Genomic DNA, 27338 nt, shown 5'->3' with positions numbered 1-27338 from the left:
TGCAAATAACATAACATAACATAACTCAATTTGTATGTTTTCTGAAAGAAGTACCAAACGTAAAGCACAGTCAGTTTAGTCCAATTCACAGACAAATGACTTATGATCCAGTTCTTTCAAAAGCATACAATGTGACCAGTGTAGTCTGATTCACAAACAAATGGCTCTTATGAACTCTTTTAATTAATAGTACAAAACAATGAGTTACGGGTTTGAAACAATTGAACTGAGCCCATCAGAGTGGTTACTGAATCAACATCTGATTCACTTACTGAACTTTAAGTTATTGTTTTCAGTGATGTCTGTATCAGAATGAAGCAATATACTGTATATAGAGGAAGATCTAAGCAGCGTTTGGATTGGGTCATCACAGTGCAAGTAAGAAATCATTGTGGTAATCACTACAAAAAAAAAAAGAAGAAGAAGAAAAAGCAATAAACAAGCCATGGATGCCACTTGTTCTTATTTATCAAATTAAGCATTAATAAAACAAATATTAAAGATTCAATTCAGGCAAGACAGAAAAGCTTTATTAGTTTTGACACCTTATATTTCCATGAAAGGAGTCACCACTGCTTTGAAAGTCCAGACATGAAATGCTAATAACCACATCGGTGTTCACCCCAATCGACAACAGCAAAGACAGCCACAATCAATAACCTTTGTATAGAACAGTATGGAGCCACATGGTACAGCGACCTCATTTACAATTCAAAGAGCTTCATGTTCAGCTGTGTATTCTGGAGGATGTTTCTTTTAAGTTGTACACAGTCATTTTTAAGATGTTTGGCAGGAATAATAAGGTGGTTTCTTACACAACTGCACTGCATATATATATAATCATGAGCAACATACTCTTTGTGTTGATGAGCGCCATACTGCTGCCTCTGCTGACACTATAATGGCTGTGGTGAGCTCAAATTTCCACTGCATCTCTGAGGTATAATTAAAACATGCTGTAATCATTTTTCCCCTTAAGAGCCAAACACGGTCACGTCATTGAAACTAGCCACATCAAAAATAAATAAATAAAGAAATAAATAACGTACAAGAAATTTCAATGATTAACAAAAGGACAGGGGTTTCAAATCTTCCTCCATATCACTGGGAATCACAAAAGTCGAGTAGTTGCAATATAATCATGATTTTTTTTAAATATAATTTTCTATAATATTTCTATATTATTCTTGACTATAATTTGTACATCCCTTACTATATCCCTTTATGCAACTGTAAGCTACACAGTTAGCATTATAGACCTAACAGTGTTAGTACCAGTACTGACACTGTGAGTGATTGAAAATATACATGCAGGCATCAGTCATATACTTCTAAAGGGACAGTTCACGCAAAAATTAACGTTTTATCATGATTTACTAACCCTTATGTAACCTCAGCAGAGAACAAAAAGAGACATGAAGAATGAAGATTTTCTCTTTCCAGGAGTGGTTAGGTTTCAAAATGCCACAAAAGCAATACAAAATATAACAAATAACAATATTCCAAAATGTTACATATCTTCTATAGCTATATGTGAGTTACAGAGCAAAATTTACCAGCAAGTCATTATAAAATCATTACCACTTTCAATGTCTATATTATATATATATATATATATATATATATATATATATATATATATATATATATATATATATATATATATATATATATATATATATATATATATATATATATATATGAATACATATATATATATATATATATATATATATATATATATATATATATATATATATATATATATATATATATATATATATATATATATATATATATATATATGAATACATATATATATATATATATATATATATATATATATATATATATATATATGAATACATATATATATAAAAAAGTTTGGAACCACTAAGATTTTTAATGTTTTTAAAAGAAGTTTCATCTGCTCACCAAGGCTACATTTATTTAGTTAAAAATACAGTAAAAACAGTAATATTGTGAAATATTATTACAATTTAAAATAACTGTTTTCTATTTGAATATATTTGACAAAGTAATTTATTCCTGTGATGCAAAGCTGAATTTTCAGCATCGTTACTCCAGTCTTCAGTGTCACATGATCCTTCAGAAATCATTCTAATATGCTGATCTGCTGCTCAAGAAACATTTAATGTGTACAATTGTACAAAATATTTGTGTACAATATTTTTTTCAGGATTATTTGATGAATACAAAGTTCAAAAGAACAGTGTTTATCTGAAATCTAATCTTTTGTAACATTATAAATGTCTTTACTGCCACTTTTGATTGGTTTAATGCATCCTTGCTGAATAAAAGTATTCATTTCTTTAATTTCTTTAAAAAAAAAAAAAAAAAATACAAATTCTTATTGACCCCAAACTTTTGAACGGTAGTGTATAATGCTACAAAAGCTTTGTATTTCAGATAAATGCTGTTCTTTTGAACTTTCTATTCATCAAGGAATCCTGAAAAAAAAAAAAAAAAAAAAAGTACACAACTGTTTTCAACATTGAAAATAATCATAAATGTTTATTGAGCAGCAAATCAGCATATTAGAATGATTTCTGAAGGATCATGTGACACTGATCATTGGAGTAACGATGCTGAAAATTCAGCTTTGCATCACAGGAATAAATTACTTTGTCAAATATATTTAAATAGTACACAGCTATTTTAAATTGTAATAATATTTCACAATATTACTGTTTTTTTTTTTTGTATTACTGTATTTTTAATTAAATAAATGTAGCCTTGGTGAGCAGACGAAACTTTTTTTAAAAACATTAAAAATCTTAGTGGTTCCAAACTTTTGGACTGTACTGTATAAACGGTTATTTTAAGTTCATTTTAAGCTAACTGCATAGTGGAATCAGTAAGAGAAGCCCAGCTTGTCCACCTGCAATTGGGACAAAGGGTTGTTAACGTCTTAAAGTGCTTTTCATATATCACCTGGGGAGAACTAAAGTATTTCATGGATATATTGAAACACTTTGGATGTCTTAGAGTATGATATTTCAGGTTTAAAATGTGAAAAATCAAGAAATTGCATGTCAGCATGTAGCCATTGAATGGTACCATACAAGCACACATGAAGTGTGCCGTAATTAGTCATTACTTGTGCAGTTAAGTGCATAACCTCTTTTCAGGCTACTTCAGATCTAAACATTGTGCCAGAAAATTCAGCCTTCCCTGAGAAACGGATCATAGTAACAAGGCTAGAGCAAAAATTCAGGGTATTTGAGGAGGCAGAGCCCTTTTGCAGGGAAATTAGAAGATGCCTTTGACCTTAACTCAGAAAGCTTAGAAATGACAGCCAAGCCATAGAATATTGTGATTGTTTAGAGTGTTAATTACACTGAAAGAAGCTGTAAAACAAGCCACAAAATTATGCTCAATGAATAGGAAGTAGGCACAGCTGGGACGCTTATAATCAGAGGCAAAGCAGCATAAAAAAATAAAAAAATAAAAAGAGAGATTAGTTCTTTGGTGATTAAATATTATCTTTTCACAGCACTAAATAAATCAACTTCTCTTGGAGCTTCATTCACTGACCTTTCTTCCATGTCACCTGCCTTCCGTTTGGTGTTTTCAGTATGTTGACTTGGGAAATGTTAGATTATGTATGTGCATTCTCAAACACATAGGCCTAATCATCAATCTCACTGCTCTCTTTTTGCAACTGTGGGTTGAGGGATCTGGTAAGGCACTGAAAATACTGACCATATGTGTTAAAAAGGAATAATTCACCCAAAGATGTGCATTCTGTAATCATTTAATCACATTCCAATCTGCATGACTTTCTCAAGTGGAACACAAAGGGAGACATTTTCAATATGTATTTACTATGAATGGTTACTAGAGATTTCCTGCTTCAAAAAGGACACAAAAGCACCATAAAAGTAGTACAATAAACTATCAGTCTATACAACTTGAGAAATGAACAGTGAGAAATTTATTCTACACTTTTTAACACTGAGATCATAAAGTCTGCCCAAAGGCTCAATGAATCACTGGCACTCAGACTAAATATATTTTAAGGGAAATTTATAATTAAAAGAGTTCCACGATTTACAAGCAAAATTAATTCCTGGATATTCACTGAAAGTGTATCCTCAAACAATAAGAAAGGTTAATTGGCTTTAGAAATGATAAAGTTTACATCAGAAAAAAATAAAAAATAAAAAAAATAAAAATCTCCAACAATTCAAAAGCAATATTTCATTAGAATCAAACTACACTGTAAAAATCCCCATAAAATGTACAGTAAAAAATGTATGTTTTTCACTGTAAATTATACAATGACTTGTTATTTTTCACTTACTAAAAACTGTAAATGTAACGTTAGATCTGTTACAGTTACTCATCGTATATAGTATGGAAACTTTCTGTAAACCAATTAACTGTTTTTCACCGTAGCATTTTTACAGTCTTTTACTGTTAAAATCACGGTTATTTTTTTACAGTGTACTCAAATAAAACAAAATAAAACTTCAAATTAAAAATTCTTTTTCTCCCCTAATGACAAGATAAGAACTGCCACTTTCCAGAAGAGGGCGGAGCTTTAACAGCTCACACTTTGGTTACTCAACAACAACAAAACTGGAGAATCTCACGCAGCCAAAATGACGATTGTCAGTAAGCGTGTTCAGCCTTACATTGTTGAAACTGAAGTTGGACACTGATGGAGAGACTCAGGAAGAAGTAACAACTTTTTCGAATGTATCTGGACATTTCTGAATGGTTAGTGGATAAATTTATGTAGTTGCTGTGGAGTTGATTCAACTCATTGACTAGCATGTGCCATCATGTTAAGCTTTTGTGCAAATCCAACGTTGAATTGACCCTCGTTTGTGAAGCAGTCCGGCGTAAAATGACGGTATGGTAACAACAATCTACAACAACTCTTCCTCTTCTCTAAAGCAGCCCAACATGGCCTCGCCCCCTTTGTTGTGTGTTCTCGGGGGCGGGGTTTATGTAAATTTTAGGGTTAGTGATGTCACTAACCCGGGAAAAAGCTCTTGTAGTCCCTACCAGCCGTTTGTTGTAGTCCTGAGTTCCCCAAGAACACAGAATTAAAAAACAAAAAGCAAAAAAAAACTCCCTTTGCATTGAACTTTGAGCGTCATAACTTTGCAGATGTTGTTTATGCTCAAACAGCAACATTACACACTAACTAAAGTTAAAAAAGTGAAATCATAATCAACCACCCCTTTAAAGTTATGCCTGTAGTCTTGTAAGTCTTCTAGATATACATTTCAATGTTCCTGCTTGCAAAAGTGACATTTGATGTTATTTAGCTAGTTAAGACCTAAATTAAGTGTTCACTAATGTGAATTCTCCTCTGCAATCTCAAAATATATATTTTAAAATCTGTATTTTTTTAATGCTGCTTTCCTGCATTATTTTTTCTAGTTTCATTGTGGCGCTCTCATGAAATGCATTTATGATAAAAGACGACATGATTCCACTTAACATGACTGTGGTTTGTAGACAGACAAAAGCCTTTAAATTGATCTTGCACGTGGACCATTACAGTCATTGAAGCTAATGCAAAAGAAACAGTAATAGGGAACAGCTTTCAACAGCCGACTGGTTTGGCATCAGACCAGTCTCACAAGAAAAAGATATGCAATCACTTTTAGCAGTGTTATGGTCCTATTCAGAGCAGTGTGTTGGGTGGATGAATGGCTTGCTAATGGAGCAGATATTCATGCTGAGGAGATGGAGAGATAACATTCTGCTGTGGGGCATATGAGAGAGAAACTCTGGTGAGTGAGATAATGCAGTGTTTATGGTAATATTTTAATCTCTTATCGTGCTAGAGGAGAAACCCAGAGGGTATTTATCAGCTTTTGAACTAACGCACCACTGCTTTATTCATTTTTATCATCTTTTTAAAAAAAACTATTTTCCCATCTTTGTGGTGCCCTATCAGAAGCAACAAGAGATGGTTTTGCTTCCATTTTTCACTTTCCCTTTCATGTGACTAATGTGTTGTTTTAATATTTCATTTTTATAAATGTCACCAGCCAAAGACAGTTTTGTGATATGAAAAATACCAACTGAAACGAGATTGTGAATTAGCTCAGTATTTCTCAACTGGTGGCTCGTGACCCAAAATTGGGTCACAAGATGGTTTTGAGTGTGCAGTGAAAGAAACAACGACTGCATCCGAAAACTTATCAGGCAATGACTTATTACGCACGCAGGTACCTCACAAAACTGATTTCGGATGACCTACAGCAAAAGAGCGAGCTTTCTCAGAAGACAGGAAGTGAAGCCAACATTGGATTTGGACGTGCCTTGATGTCTCTTATATCGAAATCCTCCAATATTTTCTTTAAAACTTCTAATTTGCAACCAGTGATTTGTTTTTTACTCAGTCTTTTTTGTTGTGCTTCCTTGTTTGTCAATCTAATGCGATGCCTACGTCCTACATCGGGTCAGAGGTCACCCTACTGCCGGAACTGAACTCTCTCGTAAACGCGCGTAGGGACGTTGCTGGAAGCCACAAATACATACATTCTACCGTTTTTTTTTTTTTTTAGGAATCAGGTCAAATTTATTAAAAAAAAAAAAAAAAAAAGAGTTGTGGCTTAATGACCATGGGAAAATATGGATCCCTTAGCCAAACCAGCTGAAAACCTCAGAATTAGCTGGTATTGATGCAAACGAGAACGTGCTTACATTATTAAACATTTCTAAAAAAAAAAAAAAATACAAAAAAGACCAAAAATACATGTCAGTCAATGCTATTATACAATTTAAAAGTAAAATGCGTCCCATTTACTCATAAAGAAACTGCAAAAACCTTCATGGTGAAAGTCTGAAAAAGTATAAAAATATAGTTTTTTTGCATTTGTTCTCACAGATAGTGAGGAATTGTCTTAGAGGCACCACAGAGCAGTGCAGTAGGGTCTGCTCTTAGAGCCGAGTGGACAGATTGTCGAGTCATTTCTACGGCACACTCCAGCTTCACACTGTAGGACCACATATGCCACCACAAATGCTACAGTTCCGTTTCGTTTCTCATTTTTTATGAGTGTATTAACAAAAAAAATAAAATCTTGCAGCTTTCAAGTAAACTTAGCTGTTCACTTTATAATGAAAAGGCACATCTATGTACTATATTGGCTGGATGCAGTGTTTTCTAACCATTAAGTGGCTGAGCAGCATGTCTGCTATAGCGGCACACCACAAGAAAAAAAAGTCCAAGTTGAAAGAGATAAGATAAAAATAATGGGTAGAGTAAAATAATAAAAGATGTTAAATACACAACATCTTGCTGTATGCAACAATGTACAAAGTTACGACATAATCCGATTTACAAACTCTACGAGCCAGTTCTTTAACTAATCTGTCCAAAAGATGCACAAACTCACAAAAGTTATCATTTGGAATCAGTATAATAATGAATTACTCAATGAATTTGCCACAGTGGTTATTTAAATAGTGAATTATTTCTGCACTACAAGTGGCACCAAATAGAATTGCACAAATACCAGATTTTTTACTAACACATTTTTTAAACACTTTTCCATCTGCCATTTGTCGAAAAACAGACCGTTTCAACCCATTACCACTGTAAAAAAAATAAAAAATAAATAATCATAAAAATGTGCTTGTACCACTTAATTAAATTCATAGATATTATTCCATCATAATTCAAAAATGTTTTGCAATGGGGGGAATACACATACATGAAAGAAAAAACATAACTCAATGCTTCATTTATCATTATTTTTGGTAAACAAAGCTTGATCTTGGGCCAAAGCGTCGGTGCCAGAGTAAAGGGTTTGGCATGGAATGGCAGTGAGTAACATGTGATTGTAGGGAACAGCCCATATGGATACAGGAAGCACTGGGACAGCCTGCACATTGCGAGGGTGGTAAACCACTGAAGCAGAGAGGGCTGAGTCTGGATATTTACAGGGTCCAACAAATCACCAACGCCAAAGATGTCCAGCCACCCACATGCTTCTTTACTATCACAAACCAATGCCAAAAAAGACCACATGCTCTTTTCTCAGACCCTCAAGCTAAGTATAACTGTTTTTCAACATTATGTGGCTTCAACGGGTGTTCTAAGCATTTATGGATCAAATCGTGACTCAAACCTCAGTTTGGAAAAACAACCAAAAAACTGCATTTATGATGCACTTAAAATTGAAGAAACCTCATGGAGGATTTACAAGTAGAGGCCACAAGTAGTATTATTTGAGCTGTAAAGTTTTTAAATCTTTGTTACTTTGTTAGATGTTTGTGCCTATACTTTCAAAACAGTGCAGGTTTTATGTTTATTCTGGTGCAATGTCTTGTCCCATAGATTTCTATTGCAAGTGCAATAATGAAAACATACACAAAAAAAAAAAAAAAAAAAAAAAAAAAAAACTGTAGAAAGAAAACTTCAGAAAGAAAGAGAACTGAACAAAAGAAAAAGAATAAAATTAAAAAAAGAATAAAAGAAAGAACTGAACAAGAGAAAGGAAGAATGAATGGACAGAAAAAAATGAAGGAAGGAGGGAAGGAAGGATAGAAAAAAGGAATGAAGGGAGGTAAGAAAGAAGAATGAAAAGAATGAAAGAACAACAAAAGAAAGAAAGAAAGAAAGAAAGAAAGAAAGAAAGAAAGAAAGAAAGAAAACTTCAGAAAGAAAGAAAAAGAACTGAAAAGAAAAATGACCAAATAAACAAACAAAGGAAAGAAAGAAAGAAAGAAAGAAAGAAAGAAAGAAAGAAAGAAAGAAAGAAAGAAAGAAAGAAAGAAAGAAAGAAAGAAAGAAAGAAAGAAAAGGACCAAATGAATGAACAAATGAAAGAAAGGAAGAATGAACGAAAGATAGAAAGAAAGAAAGGTAGGAAGGAAGGAAGGAAGAAACGCAAAGAACGAACTAACGAAAGAAAGAAAGAAAGAAAGAAAGAAAGAAAGAAAGAAAGAAAGAAAGAAAGAAAGAAACCAAACAAACATAAGAAACAAATGAACAAAAAAAAAAAACTACCGAATAAAAGAAAGAAAACTGAAAAAGGGGAAGAAGAAATTAACAAAAGACAGAAAAACCAAAGGAAGGAGGGGAAAAAGGAAAAGGAAGGAAGGTAGGAAAGAAAAAGAATGAAAAGAACAACAAAAGGAAGAAAGAAGGAAGAACATATGAAAAAATGAAAGAAAAAAAGGAAAAGAAAGAAAGAAGGGAAAGAATGAACAAAAGAGAAAAAAACAAAGTAAGGAGGTAAAAAAGGAAAGGAAGAAAGGTAGGAAAGAAAGAACGAGAAAAAAATAACTAATAAACAATAAAAAAGAAAGAAAGAAAGAAAGAAAGAAAGAAAGAAAGAAAGAAAGAAAGAAAGAAAGAAAGAAAGAAAGAAAGAAAGAAAGAAAGAAAGAAAGAAAGAAAGAAAGAAAGAAAAGTATTGGGGCTGGGTGATTAATCACAGCTGCCGGCCCAGCGAGTGTTTCGGTTCGTCTTCCTCCTGCAGCCCCTGCGTCTGTGCTGGCAGGATGGGAGCGGTGGGCTGCTGAAACACGCCCCGTATGATGCCACACATCCAGCGCATCATTAGAAGAAATGATGCACATTTACATGCTTGGCTGCCCGTTGTGTCATTGAGAATGAGGCAGCAGCGGTGGCGCTTTCCAAGGGATCCACCCCCTTTCCACAGCACTGATTCGGTTGCCCGATCGAGCGCACACTCACAGGCCACTCCTAGGTTGGGACTCGCCTGCCATCTGTTGTTTAATGGTCTCCTGTAATGGATCCCTGCCCCATGAGCCCAGTCTTTTCTCTAAGGGACACCCACAGACCTACAGGCAAAGAGAGCTCGCATTGCAATGGGTAGATCAGAGACCCGTAACCTGGCTGAAGATGAATGAGGTTACATGGTCCAAATGAGGCTACAGTTACATGTTGGACTCTAGCTGCAAATTGACAGGATTCCCATCCAATACAGGGGCTGGTACAGAACAAACCTCAAATATGATGATCCCCTTCTGAGGGACCTGCTTATAAGCAAGTGGGAAAATGCAAGAGGGAAAATTTATTTATTTATTTGAAATTGATATTTTTTATGTAGTAAATTGATCAAAGTGGTAAGACTGCTGTAAACTATACAGGGAGCCCTTTCTTGCACATTACTATAGTATTAAAGGTTACATTTAAAGCTGCAATATGTAATTTTTTGCAGTAAAATATCCAAAAACCACTGTGCCAGTGTTATATATTTTGTTCACTTGAGTACTGTACTTACAATATCCCAAATGTTTCAAACTATTTGTAAATCGTGAGAATATTGCAATTTTAACCAAGGCTCCGGGACGTGTGAGAAGTCGACTGTCAATGGCGTCATATCCGCGTTGACCTCGGTTTCCGGTTTTATTTTGTATAGAAACCATGGAAACACCAAAGACACTTTAATATTTACATGTTTTAATAGACAAGGGAACATCTGTTTTGATACATTTATAGATGGAAAACTAATCATTGTTATATCTCAACACTTTAGTTGTATTGTTTAAATCTAATTTTCTTGATTTTTTGCGAGTACCATGCTTTACCATGCTATTTTGTCAAGTAGCTAACATAACAATCAGATGCAACTTTATTTTTAGTAGTACATAATTTTCTCCATCATACAATACATTTTAAAATTAATTGCATGCCATTTATTAACACAAGCCATCCAGCATTTAATGATATTCTAAAATCTTACTGCAGTGTGCAACAAGTGTCTCGCAGCAGCCGCCGAGCGAACGCACAGAGTAACGTTATAACATCATTTTCAACACACTCAAATGTATCTAATATGATAAACAGAGCTGTGTTAGTAAATATAATGAATACATAAGCTAATATAGTGCATACATTTAGTGGAATTCTCCCCTCTAGAGTTAATTTCTCTAGTGAACTAACATGCTGTGGACATTAAATGACTTTGTGACGACCAGGGCGGGCGAGAGCCGTGAGGGAACTGCGCGAGGCCGGTGACGCGAGTGTTAATGATCTTCACCTGGGAGGCGCACCGGCCTTGAGTACCTCACGGAGGAGCTCCGGGAGCATAAAAGGAGGAGCGACTACCGTGAAGGACGAGAGAGGACCAGGCCTGGATATTATTTCATGTTTTATTATGTTTGTGTGGCCGGCAGACGTCCGTGAGGGTCTGCCGGCATTACTTTCGTTTTGTATTTGTTTATTTTGGAATTAAAGTTGTGTTAAATGTTCACCGGTTCCTGCCTCCTTCCTTATCTACGAACTTCGTTACATTGGTGACGAAACCCGGGAGGAAGGAGGGACATGCTGTCGGAGAGCCCTCACTGCTGAGGGGGATCGCGGTGCTGCGGAGTTCGGGCAGCGCGGGAGTGTGAAGACCGCGAGAGGCTGCCCGAGGCGGTGGTGCTGGAGCCTAGTGAAAGGTGGGACGGAGAGCTCGAGGCCGTGCCCCTGGGACGAGGTGGGGTGGCTGCCGTCCTGGACCTGGAGGGAGCGGAGTCGCCGCCGCCGTCCGCCATGAAGGGGAGGAGCAGGGGACGGGGGACTCGCTGCCGTCTGCCCTCAGTCGGAGGAACCATCACCGGCCGCCAGGAGGCGGTCGAGGAACGGGCAGTCCACCGAGCGTCCAGTGCCACCGCATGGCACCGCAAAGAAGAGCCTCTCGGCAGGCTGAGGACCGAGCGGCAGTGTGTCGAGGAACCGGACCAAGAATTTTTTTTTCCCCCTCTTTCTTTTTCCTCTCTCCCCTCTCTCGTCCTGTCGCTCCCCTTGCTTCCGTCTCCTTTCTCTCGTCTCGTCTGTCCTTACCCCCAGGTGCTGCAGCCGTGACGCGAGTGTTAATGAGCTTCACCTGGGAGGCGCACCGGCCTTGAGTCCCTCACGGAGGAGCTCCGGGAGCATAAAAGGAGGAGCGACTACCGTGAAGGACGAGAGAGGACCAGGCCTGGATATTATTTTATGTTTTATTATGTTTGTGTGGCCGGCAGACGTCTGTGAGGGTCTGCCGGCATTACTTTCATTTTGTATTTGTTTATTTTGGAATTAAAGTTGTGTTAAACGTTCACCGGTTCCTGCCTCCTTCTTCCTTATCTACGAACTTCGTTACAGACTTGCCTGAGGTAATTGTAATGCTACGCAAGATATTATTCTCAAGCTGTTTTAGTGATGTCTTACTGTTTTTTAAACACTGGCTGAGAGATTACACATAAACATATCTATGCAAAGATCATCTGTTCATCTTCTGCCCTTTTTTTTCCTGTTGTGGTGATTAGCAAACAGTGTTGCATTACCACGCGAGCCCCCTTCTGGATAGGAGTGTGGATTACCTGTGACTGACTGTATTCATCATCTGACTGTATGCACCAAACGGTGAACCCTGTACTGCCCTACAAAGCAAAACGGCAGTAACAAAGCAGAGTGCAGAACTGAGAAAAATGACTTAAGTTATCCTGTCATCCAGCCTAAGTAGTTGTAGGTAGATTATTGGACATGTTGCTGTTATGTTACTCCAAAACGACACACATTACAGATAAGATGTTTTGTCACATAACAAAGGATGCCTTGAATGTCATGAAAATGACAAGAACTAATTTTTGACCAAAAATGCAGTTACTGTCTTTTTGCTTTGTACCATGACTGTTCGGGATGAATACGTGTACCCAGGGCCTAAAATTAACAAATGTGAATACAAATCGGTGTTGGCGAGTACATGAAAATACTGTATGTCAGTCGCCAGATGGCAGATATCATTTTTGCAACAATGCTATGATGTGAGACAACATTTTTATTTTTTTTTTAAATGCCCATCCTAGTCGGTTATATCTTCAGTTGAGAAGAAAATGCATGATCCATGTGTGTATTCGGTCTTAAAGACACAGCTTCCTAATAATCCCGCAGTTGTTTGCATTTTTAATATTAACTCAACAACAAAGAGAACAAATCACTCACTGCTCCTGAACTTTAAAAAGGATATGAAGACTATGCAGTGTTATTTATTTGAATAGCCTACTTTATTACATTTCCGTACCTGAAAACTACTGTTAGACCTGCATGAAAAGCACTGTTTACGTAAAAGCACAGTTTAATTTTTATCTTTGCTGCATTTTATTTATTTGTGCTATTGCTTGTAATTTGATTATTTGTTATTTTATTACTGACTTGTCTTTAAAAATGTTAGAATTATATTAATTAAGCTAGTAGTTTTAGCTGTAGTATCGAAATTGTAATATAGGATTGTGAATTTTCACTATTACCTAAAATTTTGGGGTCATAACATCCTGTCACCAGCCAAAAGTGGCAAAAAGTTAGTTTTAAGCCCTGCATGTACAATATTGCATGCATAATATATGTGTATATACAATATTAATAATTTTAATATTATAAATATAAATGAATGACTTAAAAAGTGACAGTTTGCTTAAATATAATAGGGGGAAAACTACTTTTAAACAAAACCCTGTCCTCCTCAAGGGCATAGCTGAGCTAATGGTTCAGGAAGTTTGCAAAAGAATATTAGGTGAGGAGGAAAAGAAATGGGAGAGCAGAGATGGGATCTATTTATACCAGGCTGACAGAGCGGTTAAGAACTTCATCTCGTAGCTCAGATGGCACGATTGCTCAACTGAGGAGGGATTTGACAAGAAGCTACGTGTCGATTAGAGATTATATTGCATGCTCCGGTGCAGAAAAAAGTGATGATGTGACCAAACAGTGACACTAAATATTGTGGAAGGGTCTTACAGAGAGATCCTATCTCAGGATTCAACATGAACCTGTGCAGGCAAGAGGATATTTATGAAGGTGAGGTGTTTTTATATCAGGGTGATTCTTCAATTGGGGGCTATTTTGCCATCTTCCATTTTGATGAATGAAATTTGGTTGAATTTTGTTAGAATTATGTCATGACAATGTTTACATGCTTTGATGTAAAGATATAATAATGGCCACGACTGAGCTTAAATATAATTTGAGTATTTTATATCTATTTGCCAACTGGCACTGCAAAACGTCATTACCATCACAACATCAAAAAGTATCATAATGCAAAAAATGTATCAAGGAGATCATTTAAACTCATTTATCTTGTAAACATTGTTAACCTTCAACAATACGTATAAAAAACAAAATGTTTCCATTCAGTGAATTACATATATTTTCTTGTTCTTACCATCAAAATGTGTTTTTCTGTGTTCATCAAAGCACACTTTTGTTTAATTTCTGGAAAATTAATTTGAGATGTTTTTTCTTTTGAATAGGTGGATGAGTATTTCATTAGGCTTTTCATGTAGCACCTCAAGATTGAACATAAAACGGTTTTAAAGGTATGATTTCTGTAAATTAAGCAACGTGGCGGTAATGACATACTGTTCTGGTAATGACATAGTGTTTTGGTAATGACATAAATGAAAAGTGCACTGATACATAAAGCAAAAAGGATTAAATAATGACTTCTGATGAGTGTTGTTGAAAGAAATGGACAGATGTGAGGATATATATATATATAAATATGACACAACCATCAACTTGAACATGTTTATTTCAATCATGAAGAAACCATACAATATTTTCTAGAGAATCAATTGTCACAATGGGATAAAACAGCATAAAAATATCCTTCAGAAACATTTCATAACTATGACTATTACCATTAGGTGAAATAAAGTTTTTAACATAAACGTTTAACATAAAAGTTTTTAACAGAAAACATAAAAGTTTTCAAACTCATAAAAGTTGCATTGGGTTAAAACTAACAATGCATACACTGTGTGCAGAATTATTAGGCAAGTTGATTTTCTGATCATATTTTTTTCCAGGCACATTTTACAAATTCCAATCCACATCAATCTTAATAACTACTATTAATATTGTTTTTAATCATTTATAAGTGATATATAATTGTTCATGAAGGCTGGAAATGAAAAATGCCTTATATTCAGGTGTGCAGAATTATTAGGCAGGTTTTCTTTTACAGATAAAATGAGCCAAAAAAGAGATTTAACTCAGACTGAAAAGTCAAAAATTATTAAATACTCATGAGAAGGACGCAATACTAATGTAATACTAGAAATTGCAAAGTTAAAGCATGACCATTGGACAGTGAAATGCTCATTGGGTCAGCGGGGTCATACAAAAACAGGTGGAGAAGAAAAGACACGTTAACTGCAAAATAATTAAGAATTAAGGTGAAGAATTAAGTGTGAAACCATCAGGAACCCTTTAGTCTCCAGCGTCACCATTTCCCAGTACTGAAACCTACCTGGAGTCTTCAGAAGTGTGAGGTGTCAGGATCTCAGAGACTTAGGTTAGGTGAAGAATCCTAAAAAATGACCTGCTCTTAATAAGAATCACAAGCTGAAGTGTTATAAAATACATGAAGACTGGGTTTTTATAGGCCTTATAGACAGACAGCTTGAGAGTGACTCCTGAAGGACCAGCACCACATCCTCTTGTACCACTGTTTGAAGAATTTATCTTCCAGAATCTGGCAGTAAGTTTTGGAAGATCATTTAGTCCATCTCTGCAAGATGGACATTTCAGGATAAGAGATGGACTAAAAGTGAACTCCCACACCTTACTGCCAGATTCTGGAAGATAAACTCTTCAAACAGTGGTACAAGAGGATGTGGTGCTGGTCCTTCAGGAGTCACTCTCAAGCTGTCTGTCTATAAGGCCTATAAAAACCCAGTCTTCATGTATTTTATAACACTTCAGCTTGTGATTCTTATTAAGAGCGGGTCATTTTTTAGGATTCTTCACCTAACCTAAGTCTCTGAGATCCTGACACCTCACACTTCTGAAGACTCCAGGTAGGTTTCAGTACTGGGAAATGGTGGCGCTGGAGACTAAAGGGTTCCTAATGGTTTCACACTTAATTCTTCACCTTAATTCTTAATTATTTTGCAGTTAACATGTGTCTTTTCTTTTCCAGCTGTTTTTGTATGACCCTCTCTTTTTTGGCTCATTTTATCTGTAAAAGAAAACCTGCCTAATAATTCTGCACACCTGAATATAAGGCATTTTTCATTTCCAGCCTTCATGAACAATTATATATCACTTATAAATTATTAAAAACAATATTAATAGTAGTTATTAAGATTGATGTGGATTGGAATTGGTAAAATGTTCTTGGAAAAAAAATATGATCAGAAAATCAACTTGCCTAATAATTCTGCACACAGTGTATAATGAAATGTGTTTGCTTTCAAACATGTATTTTACAGGATCTTCCTTCAATTTTTTTCCTTAATCTCTAGACATTTCAGCTGATTTCTTGGGAGCCATTCTAGTTAAAAAATAAGAAAAAATAGTTTTAGGAAGTAAGGCATCTCATTTAAGTTTCATTGTAAAATAACACTATTATGCTTCTTTAACTTAATTTATAAACACATAATATGATATAGATAGTGACACAGAACATGTCATTACCACCATCACTTGTCATTACCATCACAACAAGTTGTGTGTTGGTAATGACGTGTTGCGGTAATGACATTTTTTATTTATTTTTCAGGGAAAAAGATGCTAGGTCATGTATTTGCTAACATCACTCAGCAGCTAGTACAAAAAGAACTTTAAATACACATAAATCATGTGAATATATACATATATTTATCACAATATTGCCGCTACAGCATTAATGGTAATGACACTGAATAAGTCTACTCAATGATCAGAAGGAATTCATGATTAAATTACTTACTTTTTCAGACATCAAATGTCACTGTTCTTCCATGGCTGACATGTGCTCCCTTGCTGGTCTTCATTTCCATGGTTACGGCATAAACAAGTCTTACCCTCAAAAAAATCCTTGTTGTAATCATAGACTGTCGCGGTAATGACAGTATTGTTGTGGACAATACTAAATTGTTAAAAATATTCACAAATTGCACAGATATGAACCCAAATTATGCATCAAGTGCCTTTTTAAGTTACTGTTTAAACATATATTGTGATTTTTTAATGAACTGATAACATTTTATCACATTTTCAGAGCAGACAAGTTTTAAAGTCTGGGTTGGGGACAAGGCTTGAGTAGCCAAATATTAGTGATGAAAACATTTTTAAACATGGAAATCATACTGATTTTTGTGTATAACATTTTTTGGTGGTGCAATAAATATTATTTGACATAACTAAACTATTTATTTTATAATATATTATTTTTAACATGAATGTATAATCTGGGGACATAAAAGTTCCCCTAATTGAAGAATCACCCTTCAATGACAGCTTAAAGAGCATGTCTCTAGCAAATGAAAGAAAACTAGTTGAAACCTCAGATCGATTCGTCAGTCTTTGCCAAAGTAGAGAACTGGGGTGGTGTGGTAGATAATAAATGTGCCTAACATCACTTGTACAGCTCCACTGTCTCACAAAAGGTTAATTGAGTCTATTTTGGTTAATGATTGGCAGGGCCTTTCTTGGGTTAACCAGCATATGGAAGCACTTTTAGCATCTTTTAGACCTAACCATCCATCAAGGAAATCCGCCAGTCCCTATTTTACACATTGAAATAAGATCTATAAGGATGATAAATCATTAAAATCGTTATATTAATTAATGTCATTTGCAAAGATAAGAATCACTATTAATAATCACTGATACTGAAGTCGCAATAATTTCTACTTCCATATTGTGATGTATATCCGATCTGAATAAGAAAAAAAATGTAGGGCGGGACTTGATTTTGTCCATCAGGAATTGATTGGATCTTTGTGGTTTGCTATTGCTGTGATGTCATTTGAGTGACAGGTTGCCCCACCCTTGTGAACGTCATCAGAGAAGAGATTAAAGACTGTGAGAACACATGAATAAAAATATTTAAAAAAAATGTGCACAGATAAATAATTTATAATAAATACTGCAGTATATCCACAACACTCTAGCATCAAGGCAGAGAGTTCGGCGTCATTTACATTTTCTTAAAATTTAAATACCTATGATTATTATTAATGTTCACAACCATCTCAGTATATACTACTATTTGTTAACAAACAGCCCCTTAGGCTTATGGTTCAGAGTCCTGCTCAAATTGTCATGTGCGTGTTCTTTACCCCCACCATGGGCTCAAAACTAGGTGGTGTTGAGTAATTAGCTCAATTTTTCACCCGAACATGATAATTACTTTTGATAAATATTTGCATAATTGAACTACTAAGTGCCTTGTCCTTTTTTTTTCAGTCCCTCTACCCAACCCTCCCTTACAATGTGCTGGAGGTTAATGCTATTCGCCAGCACACAATGTTCCTCCAGGGTTCTAGAAGCCATGCAATGCAAAAGGATAATAGCTGTTCTTTTGTTGTGTGCAGAGAGGTATTACACATTAACATGGTTAGACAAACACAGGACAGAGAATATCATTTTATACATTTTTAATAATATATCTAAATAGGTAATTGTAATAAAGTAACTTTTTTATTATTATTTAATTAATATATCTCACATTTTCTAAAATCTGTGTACTGTATATGTAAATTTATATACAAAAAAAGTGGCTCAGTGGCTTTCTACTAAGCCAAACGTGCATAAAGCAGAGGCCTGGCTCTATTAACTGGAAAGAATCTCATGGAATAACATTTCAGTTGCTCACAGGCTTAAAGAAGAGTGAATTAAAGAGATAGAGCGAAGGCAAGCTGAGAGGAAACCAAAACCAGTGTCTTTCTTCCTCCCCGCACCTTTGTGATATCAATAATTCCTTATCTAAATGGATCCAGAGCCGCCCGTAACAGCTTTTTGATTTTGTGTGAGACCATGCCAGGCCTCATAAATAAATATGAGGGAAGGTGGGGGAATTCTGGGATGCTGTAGTTTACCTCACGGTGCAGAAGACTCTCGCTAAAAGCTCTGGCATATACTCTGACGCGTAATGCCAACCAGTCACGGCACAGCACATCGGATACTATGGCCCAGTGGTGTGCGGTAGACTTGATGGAGTGGAATGAGGAGGCAAAGTCCCGCTTTCTGGATTTGGTAAACTTCATAAATTATATATTTTAAATTCTGATGTTTACATTGTTTTCAGGGAACAAATGTAATAAGTAATATAAAATCTGTTTATAAAATTATCAAATATTTTAATACATTAATGCTATTGAATTAAAATCATACTAAATGCAAAAAACTATATAGAAAAATACTTAGCTACTGTAGGTTTCAATAAAATAATATTAAAGGCACAATATGTAAGATTTTTAGATTGAAATATCCATAAACCATTAGAACAATGTATTTTGTCGATTTGTGGACTTGAAACAGCGCTGCGCAGACCGATCGGTAAAGTTCCACGAGAGCAATTCAGAATCGCAGAGCCGTCTGCTCTCTAATCGCTCTTGTGGAACTTTGATGTCATAGACCGATCGGTCTGCACAGCGCTGTTTCAAGTCAAACCCACCTATACTTGGATCAAGAAGGTCATGTGACTTGGCTTTAACAAGTCATGTGACTAAGGGGCCATTTACACGACACCATTTTCAACTAAAAACTGACAACTTTTTATGCGTTTTGGCCATTCAACGCAGCGCCGCTTCAGGTCAAACCCACCTATACTTATGCTGCATTCACGCCACCACGTAATTACCATAATCTTGAGATGGCAACATATGACGTTATATTCAGTGCTGTTCATATCCTCAGACTGGGAATTATGCATTTCTTTGGCACCACTATCAGCACCTAAATGAATCTTACAAACTGTAATTATGAGCTCTACGAGGACATAAATGCTTTTTATGAGCCAGAATCTCGTAGTTACAGTAATTACGATATGGCGTGAATGCACCTTTAGATCAAGAAAGTCATGTGACTAAGGAGCCATTTATGAGACACCATTTTCAACTACAAATGGACAATAAAAAAAAAAATAAAAAAAAATAATAGGATCCTTCTCAAGTGAACAAATTAACATTTTCCAAATTTTCCTTGCATTTCAGTGAAACAAAACCACAAAATTCACATGAAAATATGTAGATGAAAACTTGCTGCTGATAGAGCATTTAGTAATTTCTTATATTTCACATCATTTCCGGTTTCATTTTGTACTGTCGATTATTATTTTCTCACTCATATTTCCTTGAGAGCACACTACTTCCCTTTTCTCCTCAAGCAAACATTCCTGCTAAAGCCAGATGTATGATGTTCATTAAAAAGCATATAAAGCATATAAAGATGCATTATTCTTACACAACATTAGAAGAGCAAGCCTCACCTAATCTACATATCCACACACTCGCACACAGAGAAGATAATGGAGTGATCGAGAGACAAAAGGAGGAAGCTGGAGAATTGGGGGGGACTTTTATTGTGAAACAGAAGCAGACGGATTATTCTCCCGCTGCGCTGAGCCCAACGAGCCATGACGGGTCCATCTCCAGTTCGACACACACAGCAGCGGTGTCTCAAACGCTTTTTATTTCGCAACACACACACACACACACACACACACCCACACCCTAAACCTCCACAAGCCAGTCGCGACCTGGCTGGAATTACGTAATGTTGCAGCCAGTGCGGTTGTCATACAGCAGGGAGGGATGGGGCTTGTGAGGGAGAAAGAGAGAGAGAAATGGGAGGCAGGAAGGCAGTGAAGCAAGAAGTCAGACTGATCTATTAGAGCTAATAATTACAATAATAAAACTGTAAAGATGCAGTCATCACCCCAGAAGCGTCAGGAACAAGCATAGCCCTCTCAAGGTCAGACGAGGGAGGGCCGCACTTTAACGGTTACCTGCTCAGAATCCGGCTGAGTGATTACAGGTTCGAATTGTCCTTCTCGTTCAAGGTCATTTCACCAAAACTGGCAAGTTATATGACCTTGACCAATGGAAATACTGAACAGCAACTGGATTTGCAATTGCCACAGTGTGAGAATGCATTAAAAAGATTTGATTTTTTACATTTCCTGAAGAAAAACTCACAACCGTCGTTGCTAGTTTGTTGCTTAATGGTCAATAGGAGTCTATTATATTCAAACCTCTTCTATATGGCTTGGGTACCTCCTTTAAAGGTGCCCTAGAATCAAAAATTGAATTTACCTTGGCATAGTTGAATAACAACATGGAATTATTATTCATGTTATTATTCAACATATAGTTGAATAATAACATGGAAATGACATACAGTGAGTCTCAAACACCATTGTTTCCTCCTTCTTATATAAATCTAATTTGTTTAAACAACCTCCGAAAAACAGGCAAATCTCAACATAACACTGACTGTTACGTAACAGTCAGGATCAATAATATGTACGCCCCCAATATTTGCATATGCCAGCTCATGTTCAAGGCATTGCACAAGGGCAGCCAGAATTAACGTCTGGATCTGTCCACAGCTGAATCATCAGACTAGGTAAGAAAGCAAGGACAACAGCGAAAAATGGCAGATGGAGCAATAAAAACTGACATGATCCATTAAAACATGATATTTTTAGTGATATTTGTAAATTGTCTTTCTAAATGTTTTGTTAGCATGTTGCTAATGTACTGTTAAATGTGGTAAAATTTACCATTGTTTGTTACTATATTCGCGGAGACAAGAGCCAGTCTGTATAATGCATAAACAAAACTTAATTCTTTATAAATCTCTCCAACAGTGTGTAATGTTAGCTTTAGCCATGGAGTACTATCAAACTCATTCAGAATCAAATGTAAACATCCAAATAAATACAATACTCACATGATCCGAAGCATGCATGCAGTATGCATGACGAACATCTTGTAAAGATCCATTTGAGGGTTATATTAGCTGTGTGAACTTTGTAAATGCACTGTATTACAGTCGAGAGCTCCGGGGGCGGGGAGCGCGTGATTTAAAGGGGCCGCGCGCTGAATCGGTGCATAGTTAATGATGCCCCAAAATAGGCAGTTAAAAAAATTAATAAAAAAAAACAATCTATGGGGTATTTTGAGCTGAAACTTCACAGACACTTTCAGGGGACACTTTAGATTTATATTACATCTTGTAAAAACTGGCTCTAGGGCACCTTTAATGTAAGATTTTTCACCTGTATTTTATCATCCTTCAGGTGAAAATCATACGTTTGATCGCTTCACAAAGTAACAAAACGCCTCTCCTCAACAAACCGCATCATTTGAATGGCCTTGTTCCTGTGTAATGTGAGAAAACAGCCGGATATGAACACAAAACATTGGAACCGGAGCTGACAAATGATTTGAACAGGTCATCTTCAGAGCGGAACAATTATCTCCACCAAAATATAAATGCCTGTCAAAACATTCCTGAGACGGAGCGCTTTCAGGAAGACTGCTTTGACAAAAGGCACAAAAGTGCTGACAGGAGAGGACGAGGGAGACCTCAGCTTCTCTCACGTGACATTAACCCTGCCAACCCAAAATGACCTAGACAATTACTGAATAACAGCTCCTGTCTATCACAAATAGCAACCTGCAATAATGACTGAGTGTATGTGATTTTCATCATTAAAGACAACATGAAACAACATTAAGTTTATTTTACTGCTAAATAAATGACCCTAGTCTTTTACCACGTTGTTGTTTTTTTCCATTAATTTTTTCCATTGCTTAAAATGTTTTTATAGACATCAAATAAATAAATACATACATAAAAAACTGCCTGTGAATGGACATTTTTTGCTGATGTAACCAAGGTCATATGCGTGTGCACGTGTATGTGTGATGAAATATTTGAGCCAATGATATTATATATATTTATACAGCAATACTTTCTGGTTCTCAAATCTGGTTAGCCGAGAGTCGTGCAATATTCTAGTGATAACAACACTCCTACCTTTTCACCGTTTATCACTCCACTTCAAGCCACTGTCATGGCATGCATATGCATATTATATATATATATATTATATGGGCGATGTAAGGAAGTTATATATATATATATATATATATATATATATATATATATATATATATATATATATATATATATATATATATATATATATATATATATATATATATATATATATATATATATATATATATATATATATATAAAAACTTCCTTACATCGCCCATTTGATGCATATACTTTCTCAGGCACATAGAATAACAAACCTCTTTTCCCAGGTCTTCTCGTATGACCTGGCAGATCTCCTCCATACTGCTCTGAGGCGCTCTGCTGTGCAGGACCTTCAGTGTGCTGGTGTACTCCTCAGGCAGGAGGTAGTCCAGGGCTCCCAGGTGCTGCCCTACTTTAATGAAGGTGCCTCTGTTCATACAACACAAGTCACGGAGCCTCTCCGCCGACCGCCTGTGAACCTGAAGAAAGAAACATTCAAACAAATTCTTAGAGCTATTTAAAGTTATTTAAATAAAGCTCTCATAATTCTCATTTATAAGCTAATGTTTTTTAATTTGTTTGTTTTTTAAAGAAATACATACTTTCAGCAAGGGTGCATTAAACTGATCAAAAGTGACAGTAAAGACATATTATATATATATATATATATATACATACATACATACATACATACATACATACATACATATATATATATATATATATATATATATATATATATACACACACACACACATAGTATTAATGAGCAACTCTTTTTAACATTGATAAGAAATATTTCTTGAGCATCATATTAGAATAATTTCTGAAATTGTATTAATACTATCATTTCTCATTTTCTACACTAAAGACTGGAGTAATGGCTGGTAAAAAAAAAAAAAAAAATCAGCTTTACCATCACAGGAATCAAATTTAAAAACGATTACGCACAACATAAAATATTACTGTTGCATCAAATAAATATAGCCTTGTGTTCAAGAAGAATAACTTACCAACCCCAAACATATACATACATATATATATTATATATATTAAAAAAATATGGGCTTTTTGTGCTTTAGAGAGCAGTAGAGAGCAGACAGGAAGAAAGGAAGAAAAAAAAAAAAGAAAAAAAAGATGACATGGTAGTACCATGACAATTTTATATATTCAATGGCAAAGTATGATTACCAAATTTAAAAAATAATAATAATGCAATTAATATAGTATGTCCAAGAATATTTTTTCTGCAAGTGAATAGCTTGTAATTGTAAGTTATTTTGAAGTGTTAACCAAACAGGCATTGTAGGAAAACCTAGAAGCAAAAACACTATTATGAATTAGCATATTAATTTGCTGTGAATTAGCATTAAGAATGGACAACATAAAAGAACTTCATTTTGATAAGTTGCCTGCATCATTGCTACCAGCAAAAAAAAAATTAAAAAATACCACACACACAACACACTATGTTCCCTCCCGGTCATCTCATTTGTCTTAAATGCTATTTAAATGGGACGTCAGTTTTACGGGGGTCTTTGTGCCGTCCCGTCCCAACACCAGCTGGTGGAGTTGATAGTACTCTTGGAGGGACGTCCCTTTGGGACCAGAGCAAATAAACTGCCGTGAAATGAGCTCTCTTAACCCTCTCACCCTAACAAAAGACAGTCTTTTGTGCTCCAAATGGGACCGCATATGAGGCTGGTCGATCCGATTCGAATCATCCCTCAAAAGACAAAGTCCACATGCACCTAATTATATCGGGTGGGGAGTCTATATATACATATGTCAGGATGTGTGTGTAGGGATTAAACTGAGCCACAATGATCCGGAACTGCATTCGGCACCTTGCTTCAAAAAATTGATAAAAATTATTGGCAGTTTTGTCTATATGTTCCAGTCTGGTTTTTGTTTTATCCAGTACACAGACTTGTATCCATGACTAAATACTGTATATTCGCTGAACAAAAAAAAAAAAAAAAAAAAAAAAAATTTTAAAGTTCATCACATTAGGCATCACACACACACACACACACACATTGGTATGTGTGGTTCACGTGAACTCTTCATTGGCGTAATAGTTTTTATAGTGTACAAACTGTACATTCTATCCCATACTAACCCTACACCCGTCATAGAAAACTCTGCATTTTTACATTTTAAAAAAACCCTTTAATTACTTAATTTTTAAACCAGTTTTACAAATGAGGACAACCCTAAAGAAAGGTTTTTTGAGATTTTGGTCACTTCTGGGTACAAAGTTGTCCACCAAATATAGATAAGTAGGTGCACACACACACACACACACACACACACACACACACACACACACACACACACACACACACACACACACACACACACACACACTATATTTTCATGTTAAAAAACATTAAAGACAACATGTTTGCCAAAATATATAGTTTGCATGTATATTGTTTCTGAAAAGAAGTCAAAGCTAATTATTAAAATATCATAAATTACATACATCTTTATTTGCCCCCTGTTAGAGCTATTTTAAATTATTAAAAGTTAACTTTAACTACCCTAAAATACATTTTAATCAAATAAAGTGCAGCCAAACATCACATTTCATTTTGCTTGGTTTATTAAAAGTTGTTTACAGTCTCATATGTTATATTATATATATATATATATATATATATATATATATATATATATATATATATATATATATATATATATATATATATATATATATATATATATATATATATATATTTTATATATTTATATATATATATATATTTTTTTGTATATGAAAGCATTTAATTTTCAATCATTTGTTTTTGGTTGGTTTGTTTTTATGCAAATATAATAATTACGTTTTTTTGTGGATGGAGAGGAGTCATGTCATGCTTTCATACTTTATTTTACCTTGGCACCACAGTCACCACCATATTTTAGGGTCACCCCACCTCCAATATCTTCATTTAACCTGTGTGTATTTTTTCTCAAGTGCTTTCCTCAGGCAACACCTCCTCAGGTCCAAAAAACTTTGGATCCAGCTGATATTTCTGACAGGATGTCGAGGGGAGAGTAAACACACTTCTGTCAGGCAGGATTTGCTGTTAATCCTCACATGCAGTGGATGGGAGATTTGAAGGTTGTCCTATGGGCATTTTCTGCTGCACTGTTCGAGCTTAGCGCGGCCGCCACCGACGGCAGCCTAGGCCGTCCGGCTTTGTGGCGTGCACAAAACCCCATTTTCTGTGCCCGGAGAAGCCAATAGGATGTGACAGCTCGGAGATAATTACGAGGGTGATGAGAAGACACTTTATTGCAGCAGATACTAAACATGTGGTTCTCGCCTTCCCAGCCCAGAGCCCAAACAGGCTTTTGATGGTGAGGATGTGTCGAGGAGAAAGGCAGGGCTAATAAGAGACGAAGGAGGCAGTAATAACAGTCATGATCTCTGCCTGCTCATCTTCAACACCTTCTATACTGGATGTGTGGAACCAATAAAGCAAAGTGGAAGGAAGGCGGCATGAGAAAAAGGATAAGAAGAGGAGGTCTACCCTTTTTTATTCTTCTCTGGCTAATCCCCCAGGGAGAGAAATCGGTGCCACCTGCCATCTTACAGTCCTGGCAATGGAAGACGTTATTGGCAGGCAGTCAGACTTCCTCCATTTCTTACATTATTTCAACTCCACGTTTTTCTCAGCCACCCGTGGCTACTGCATTTGCATGGCCAGTCCATTAGGGGCAGCCTGGAGGAATGTGGCAGTTTTTTTCAGGGTGTGAAGGGGAAGCCACTCTGGGATTGGCTGATTCGCACTGGCATTCAAGCGACAACCTACTCTCTGGCATTCAGCTGGCTGACCCTTAGCTTTTAAGGAAGAAAAATCTATTAAAATCTATCAACAAACATATGCTAACTTTCAAAGAAGCACAGAAAGGGAACTCCAGACCTATTTCTTCAGAAAAATATATACATAAAAAGGGCAGCATTTACTGCAGCAATTTACCGTGAGCCAGTGGAGAGTGAAATAACACAAGAGCGCTCGTCGTATCTGATGAGGTGTCAATCATGTCTTCCATCAAGGCAATGCTGAAGAGTCTTTTGTCACAGGAGTTGTTCAGCAAACACAAGTGTGACAGCCAATCAAGTCCTCAGAGCAGCACAGGGAGGCACAGGAGAAACCCTCCACATGTTCAGAGTGTAATAAGACAGGCAAAATCATCAGAAAGCGTTGACTTTTTGTGGGTATGCAGGATAGATCCCACAGATGGATCTATCCTCTAGATAGATCTACAGATGAAAAGATCCCACACAGATGGAAGAATGGACAAACAAAGTTTTTGCTATGCGCTCCGCCTAACTTAAGACACCTCACCAAGAAGACTATTGGAAGATTTGGGGTGTACAAAATGTTCCCTGTTGAAATTTGCTGGTTAAATCATGCAGTGCAGAGATTTCAACCATTAGGACTATAGAAATGAGAATACACAGAAGAAAGTATAAGTTACCCGTGTTGGGGAAAGTTACTTTTAAAAGTAATGCATTACAATATTGTGTTACTCCATAAAAAAAGTAACTAATTGCGTTAGATTTACTTTT

The 27338-nt window shown here is 35.9% G+C and overlaps 1 protein-coding gene across 7 annotated transcripts in view; it reads right to left on the bottom strand.

Annotated features, from left to right (window-relative positions):
- Positions 1–27338, bottom strand: part of adck1 (aarF domain containing kinase 1) — a 193371-nt gene that overhangs the window by 108648 nt on the left and 57385 nt on the right. For 6 of the 7 annotated variants that reach the window (XM_067367165.1, XM_067367164.1, XM_067367168.1 and 3 more), the window contains one exon: positions 23032–23235. In XM_067367165.1, coding sequence (XP_067223266.1) covers positions 23032–23235 — 204 coding nt within the window. Of the gene's footprint in view, positions 1–23031; positions 23236–26745; positions 26882–27338 lie in introns of those variants that run through there. The other variant, XM_067367169.1, reaches the window with a different exon arrangement.

This window comes from Chanodichthys erythropterus, chromosome 18 (assembly GCF_024489055.1).
Source record: "Chanodichthys erythropterus isolate Z2021 chromosome 18, ASM2448905v1, whole genome shotgun sequence".
In the NCBI taxonomy this organism is placed as follows: Eukaryota; Metazoa; Chordata; class Actinopteri; order Cypriniformes; family Xenocyprididae; genus Chanodichthys; species Chanodichthys erythropterus.
This window is presented reverse-complemented; position numbering and strand designations above follow the sequence as displayed.